At 39.1% G+C, this 7,875-nt stretch overlaps 1 protein-coding gene across 1 annotated transcript; it reads right to left on the reverse strand.

Annotated features, from left to right (window-relative positions):
* Positions 1–3,896: 3,896 nt before the first annotated feature.
* Positions 3,897–4,529, reverse strand: LOC131876487 (uncharacterized). The gene has a single exon (XM_059221905.1). It carries the CDS (start codon positions 4,527–4,529, stop codon positions 3,897–3,899), a length of 633 nt encoding a protein of 210 aa, XP_059077888.1.
* Positions 4,530–7,875: the final 3,346 nt, after the last annotated feature.

The following is a 7,875-nucleotide window of genomic DNA, read 5'->3' on the forward strand; positions in this document are numbered from 1 at the left end:
TCAAATTGGAAGTATATCTTCAAAATGCTCACTTTGACTTCTTCCTCCATACTCAGAATGGCATCAACAACCATGTCTGTGATAAATGATTTTATGAATCTTGCTAACAGTTCAACCACACGCTCCTTCGATTCAATGATATCCACCGATGGCAGGAGAACTGCTTCCAACACCATAGCATCACACCACTGTTTGTCATAATTTAGAGTGATGCCCACGAGCCCCCTCACAGAGTCGTATAAATACTCATCAGTGCAAAACAAGTTTCTCAACTGCACATTCAATGCATTCTTACAGTTTACACAACTGACCCTTCCAAAGTAAGCCATTGCCAAAAAAATTCTCTGCAACACTCCCGAAACAACCCTCGCACTTTCCTGTTTTGCCTTTGCCCACCGAATTCGCCATATAAAGTTCTGATCTGTGATGCCAATCAAGCGCATTTTGTCCATACCCTATTAGAATCTTTCATTCTGCAACCATATCATTTTCGATGAGTAGCAATTTCTAAGCATCATGATGAACTGCTCGAGTGCCATGTGTTCCTATTGCCAAAGAGTCAATTTCCTGTTTGCAGCCTCCAATTCGTACTTCGCCAATGTTTATCATTTTGCCACTATAATACCCTAGCAGCCGATAAGGACCAAAAGGTCGTAGCCATGCTATCCGATCTCCTCTCGAGGATATCTTATGCAGTCCTTCAAGCATTGTCCTTTGATATCCTCCATTGCAGAAGTCTGGCAAAAGTAAACAGGAGCATCATATTCTCCCACCCCAAGGTTTGCTAGGTAATCAGCCACTTGATTCCCTTCTCTGTAGACATGCCCAATCTCATAGCTCCAAATTCTCCTCAGATGTTATTTTATCATAGGGACCCATTTATTCAACTTCCAATTATGAAAACTTGGTCGACTGATCCCTTTTATAATAATTTGTGAGTCGCCCTCAATCATGATTCTAGAAATTCCCTGCCTAACACAAAGACGTAAACCTGCCTCTAATGCACGTATCTCGGCTTCGTTGTTTATGGAAACTCCAATGCCACCAAACAACCCATGAAGGATTTTACCCTATTCATCTCAGATTATGGCTCCGATACCTGAAACCCCCAGATTCCCCTTGCTGGCACCATCAAAATTTAATTTTGCCCAACTCCTCAAAGGAATTGCCCATCTGATGGTACTTCTATCATGGCACTCTGTTGGGGTCGCCTTTATTTGTGGCTCTTTGAGGAACCAATTTTTCTCCATTTGTGCATCCCAATTAGTATATATCTTGGCCCTTCCTATTGTTCTCTTCCCATTCATTACTTCTTCTATTGTTGTTTTGATCTTTTCCGCCAACATGCCCTATGATAATGATGTCTCCTTGAAAATCCTCCTGTTCCTTTCTTTCCAAATGTGCCATGTAATTAAGGAAGGTCCTATTAACCATATATCACCCCATTTTGTCTTCTGATTGTCTAGCCATGATAGAATGAATTCGAATAATTTTTCATTTTTTACCACCACCCAATTGATACTTTCAAGGAAACATTTCCAACAAAATTCTGCCACTGGACACCAAAAAAGCAGATGATTTGCTAACTCTTCCTCCTCACATCACATCACACAACGACTAGGGCCTGAGATGCCTATACTTTTGAGTCTGTCTCCAGTTAGAATTCTGTTATGCAGTGCAATCCATAAGAAAGTCCCGGGTTTTGGGAGCACTTTACGATTCCAGCACAATTTATGTGGCCAACTATTGATGGATCCTCTTTGTCTTTGAATTTCATACCCTAGTTTGACGCTGAACCTTCTGGATTTTGCTGCACACCACATTATGATATCTTCTTCCATAGTCTCCAGAATTTTACTATCTTTAATTGCTTTCCATAGTTGTTCACATAATGAGAGACTCCCCATGTCTACTTTCCTCCATATTCTTATTCCATTCTGATCAACCCGTCTTTCCATGTAATCACACACATGTCGTCCTATACAATTCTCCACCATGTCCACCCATCCCTTGTCTTCAAAAGCATCTGCTAATGCAGGAAACCCATCCCATGAGTCCCTCCAAAACAGCGCGGAGCAGCCATTCCCAATTTGCCATGAGATATGATCTGTGATTATGTGTCTATTATCCCAAATAAAATTCCAGGTTGTCGACCCCCTCTCCGAATTTGCCATTGTGAGGATTCTACTGGTATTGTTTGAATCCAGATACTTCTTCTGGAATAGTCTGCACCACAACTTCTGAGGTTCCTTACACATTTTCCAAGCTAGCTTCACCCCAAGGGCACAATTCTGCACTTCCATTTTTCTAAGACCAGCACCCCCCTCTTCCTTGACAAGGCACAAAGTGTCCCAATTGATCAGTGGAATTTTCCTATTGTCTTTTGCTCCAACCCACACAAATTTCTTTAGTAAGTTATTCAGATTTTTGCCAGCCGCAGACGACATTTTGAAACATGGCATGCTATATGTGGGTATTGCGAATAGAACTGACTTAATCATAATGATTCGGCCAGCTTGAGTCAGCCACCTATTTTTCTATTTTTCTGCTTTGGCTTGACAAGATTGGGTTACATCTTCCCAAATTTGTGTTTGCTTGCTCCCTTTGTTAATCTGCACCCCCAAGTACTTGATTGGAAGCTCTGTTATGTTTATGTCCAGAAGTTGTGCTATTTTGCCCTGCATTTGTTTATTGGTATTAAAAAAGAACAATTGTGATTTCCCTCTATTCATAACTTGTCCCAAAGCCAGAGTATATTCCTCCAATGTGTTCCTAATGCCCAAAGCTTCCCGTACCGTAGCCTCACCGAAAATGATAGTGTCATCTGTAAACTGTGAGTGTGTGATTGCCTCAAACTGATCATGAATTTTAATTCCTTTCCAAATGCCTTCGTGGTGCCTCCTTTTGATTAATCTCCCCAATACCTCAGCCATGAGCACAAACAGTGAAGGAGACAATGGATCTCCTTTTCGTAGACCATTCGTGGCATCAAAGAACCCACTTACATTCCCATTAATTAGTATTGAGAACTTAACAGTACTAATGCAGAATTTTATGCATTTAATCCATTTATCAGGGACCCCAAATTTGATAAGAACTTGGCACAAAAAGCTCCAGATTACTTTATCATAAGCTTTAGCTACATCAAGTTTAACTATCATACCTCTTAGTCTTCCTTTATGCATTGAATGAATGACTTCCGACACCAATATTATGTTGTCCGCGATTTCTCTATTTAGGGTAAACCCATTCTGGTTTTCTGAAATCAGCTTAGGGAGTACTTTCTTCAATCTTTCAACCATAGCCTTAGAGATTATCTTGTAAATAGTATTGCACAAAGATATTGGCCTATAATCAGACATGGAAATGCAATCTACCTTTTTGGGAATGAGGCAAATAATGGTATGATTCATTTCCTTAACAAACTTGTGTTTTTTCCGAAATTCTTCCACCACCACCCATATATCTTTTCCCATGAATTCCCAACCTTTTTGAAAAAGCTCCGTCGTGCATCCGTCTGGTCCTGGTGCTTTGTGTGGGTGTAGTACGAAAGTGGCCAATTTGATTTCCTCCAAAGAGTAGGGAGCCACAAGCATGTCTCTGTCAAAGCTGGAAATTAAGGGATATATGACTTCTTCTATGATTGATTGTGTGCCCATGTTTCCTTCCTCCACACTACCCAACATGCCTTCAAAGTATTCAGTGGCAATTCTTTCCATATCTGTATCCGAGGTTTGTAGTGTCCGATTCTTATCCTTGATTGAGCAAATTATGTTATTAATTCTCCTTGCTTTTGACGATGCATGGAAAAAATTTGTATTGAGAGCCCCCTCAGAAATCCATAGCTCCCTAGACTTATCCTTCCAATAAATTTCTTCCCTCTTTAAAATTTCTATTTACTGCTTTTTTAGGCCCTTCTCCATTTCATACTCTTCATTTGTCATGCCAAATTGCATAACATTTTTGCCAATTTCTTCCAATTTTTCCTCAATTCTACCTTTCTTCGCAAAAATGTTTTTAAATGTGTTCTTATTCCACTCCTTAATCTGATTTTTTAAATGTTGTAATCTCTTGATAAACTTAAAACTGGGGGAGCCAGAGTGTATGTTACCTTCCAGCCACCAAATTTTTAAGTTTTTCAGGAATGTTTCATCTCTCCACCACATGCTTTGGAACTTAAAATAATTCTTCTTTTGACTACGCACCTCTTGTGCAATAGATAGGGATAAAGGTAAATGGTCTGATCCAATTTGAGGCACAATCTCAGTTTCCAAGGAATAGTCTCCATTGATCCACCACTCCCCAACCAAAAACCAATCCAACCTTTTTGATATATTAGCAAAGTTCAGTCTCCTGTTTGTCCAAGTGAATCTACCATTTTTTGGATGAATATCCACCAATTTACAATTCGCTATAAAATCCCGAAAATCTTCCATCACTTTGGTGGGCTTCCGGAGGCCACCCATCTTTTCATCAATGTCTAAAATGGCATTGAAATCCCCCACTGCAATGACCTTACTTCCATTCATTTGGCTTGTTTGATTAAAAACCTCATTCCAGACTCTTAACTTTTCCTTCGTTTTGCAGGGGCCGTATATATTAAACAATGGAAATGATATTTTGGACTACTTGCAGGTAATAATACACGCCATCCAGTGATCACAAGAAGCAATGGGATGTACTTCCACTTTGGCAGCATTCCACAAGATTCCCAAGCCCCCAGCCAAGCCCCTTGCATCCTGAAATAAACCTTCCCATTTATAGCAATATTTAATGAATTCACACACCTTATCCTTGTTCAATTTAGTCTCCTGTAGTATAAAAATATCTTAGTCTAACCAGGTCATGGTTCTCTTTGACCAGGTGTTTTTTGTCAGGGGCTGAGAGACCCCTGACATTCCATGATGTCATCTTCATCTTCCCCCAAAGGAGGCCTTGCCTCCCTTGTTTGAATTCAAGAATTTCATCATGCTAACTATGCCCTTTTCTTTTGACCTCTGCTCCCTAACTGTTTTGTGACTCTTCCTTCCTCTTGTGGCTTTTTCTCTTCCGAGTATGATATTTGCAGATTGACTGATGTGCCTTGGTTCTATGATGTTCAGGTCATCATCATCACTCCCTTGTTCAGCAGTGTCCGATTCTGAGAACTGCAACTCTTCCTCCACCGTCGGTACCTCATTTGGACACACCATAGAAACATTGCCTAGGATTTGTTCATCGCCGAATGGGGTATTTTTGGTGGGAGTATTCGAACAATCATTCTGTTCCTCCTTGCCATTACTTCTTCTAGGACCTTCCAAAAGAAGAATTTCCAGCCCTTGTGTTTTTTCTTTCGCCCTCCAAACTTGCTCTATTTTTTTCCCAGAGCGCTTAAAAGCCTTCCTTACGAACCTTACGAACATCCTGCAATTGACAATGTTATGTAGTTTGCTTCCACACCGAGAACAAACCTCAATTTCCTTTTCAATTTCAATCTGTTGCTTCCAATTCCCGTCTGCAGTGTGGAGCATAATTTCAGAAGGAATTGTTCTTATGGCTGCAACTTTGAGTCTAGCGTATGTATACAGATCTCCTTCCACAATTTCTTCATCAATTTCTAACAGCGTACCAAGGGATCTTGCAATCATCTCTAGGCAGCCCTCACTCCAATATTCAATTGGCAAATTATATAAACGAATCCACATTGGTTTGTCATATGTTGCCATCTCAGTAGGGTCAAAATTCGGAACCCACGGTTGAATGTACAGGGGATGTTCTTTTCGGAACCAATTTTTGAGTGTAATGGTGTGGTTTCTATCTTCTTCGCAGGAAAAAACCGCCACAAAGAAACCCTTTGGTAGAAATTTCACCCTCACGTGACTCCCCCAATTTTCCAAAACCCATGTTTGAATATCTTTTCTTGGCAATTTAGGCCCTAAAAACTTTGCTATGATGGCATGTCTGTCGAAAATCTCCTTCTCATCCTCAATACAATCCGAAAGATCGATTTCCTGAATGTCATCCACAGAGCCCCTTCCTACTTTTGTGTGACGGTTCGTCTCCCGGTCAATGCTTCCATCACTTCCCTCCGACCAGGTCCGTTTGATACCAAATTCATCCCAGTCTACCTCCACAGTACGCCATTTGACAGGCCTTCTTAGTCTCGCAGCCTTCGCTTTGTTGTTCTTCCTGTCGAAGGCGTCCTCCTATAAATCACTCGGCTTGTCGCAGGCTTCCTCCTCCATTTTTTTAAGCATTTTAACAGCCAATTATATTTAATGGAAATTAAATTAACTATCATCAATATATCTATATTGGGACTTGTCCTCCTTGTTTAATATTTTTAAGTATAGAAACATCTTTATTCTTAATAATTACTTTTTTTATTTATTCATAGAATTCAATTTAGTATATGGTTAACGTTTAATTTATTTTAGTGTTATGGGTAGATGTCGATTTGATTTACGTTTAAAATTTAATTTGGTTTATAATATTAATTTATTTTAAGTAATTAAATTATTGAAATATTATTCAATTGAAATTGAATAATAAGGTAACAAATAGAAACTTTAAAGAAATGACAATTTTATTACTATATTGATAATTATAAATATGAAAAGATACTTTACATAATTTTGATTTATTTGAGTAATTAAATTTTAGAAACATCATAAAATTGAAAATATAAAAAATATCTTCATGAGAACATCAGAGTCCTGATTGCATCAATGATCACATGAGCCCTCTCAATCTGTTCAAGAGGGAACAAATATCCATTCATAGACATCATATACTCATAGATTTCCAGATTATCCCTCCCCAAACCATTTCTCAGAACCAAAATGGTGTCATACATCAACCCATTTTTTAGAACATCTTCAACTTTAAAAGAATATGCCACTAGGCCTATAAAGGCAATTGAAACTAATTCCCCCAACGTGTTCAGAGCTTGTTCCTTAAACTGTTCTGCCACCAAACGATTTATGGCCTTCTCTGTAGATTCATGTGTCCCAGTGGTCCTTGTGATTTGAAAGGAAATTTGTCACCGAATTTGCCTCCCGGAAGATGTGCTTAATAAAGTACTCTGCAAAATCTTTCAAAATATCATGGATTGCCTCTGTCTACATCTTGGACTTCTAGCTCGAGGCTTGACCTGAGATGATAGCTCAAACCACATTTAGAGAGTCCCCTTATATTTTTAAATTATTTATTCCTTTTTGTTTACACATCACCAATCCTTTCATCGAAGCTGCAAATTTTGCATCATGATTTGTACCATTTGGTAGTTTGACCGATCCTGCCCAGATAAGCCTCCCTATTTCATTTTTGACAATGAACCCAGCTCCCCAGGGTTTTGGGTTCCCCTGTGTTGTCCTGTCGAAATTTAAATTTGGACAGCCTTCGGGAGGCAGCATCCATTCCACATTCGAATGCACCCAATTATTTTTATTGTTGTCCACCTTAGGTGGAATTAGATGTGGCCAATCTTTGTGTATACGATCATCCCACACCATATACTAGCGATGTGTTTTACCTTGGACTATCGTATTAAGGTGTTCACATATAGAAATTTCTATTTTATTGAGGATGGTCTCCATACTCAACTCCATATTATTAAAAATGTGTTGGTTCCTCTCTTTCCACACATTCCAAATAATGGAAGTTGGAATAGCATACCATATCCTCCCCAAATCGCACTTTGTTCAAAAGCAGCCAACTCACAAAAAATTCCTTAAGGGATGTTGGCAGGGGTGTTTGATAATTCAATTTATTTACAAAAAAAAATCCAACATTCTTGTGTTAATTTACACTACACAGATAAATGATCTATTGTTTCTTCATTGCATTTACACATAGGACACCTGAAAGGGCCCGCAAACCCCAGTTTCATCAATC

This window comes from Cryptomeria japonica, chromosome 6 (assembly GCF_030272615.1).
Source record: "Cryptomeria japonica chromosome 6, Sugi_1.0, whole genome shotgun sequence".
In the NCBI taxonomy this organism is placed as follows: domain Eukaryota; kingdom Viridiplantae; phylum Streptophyta; class Pinopsida; order Cupressales; family Cupressaceae; genus Cryptomeria; species Cryptomeria japonica.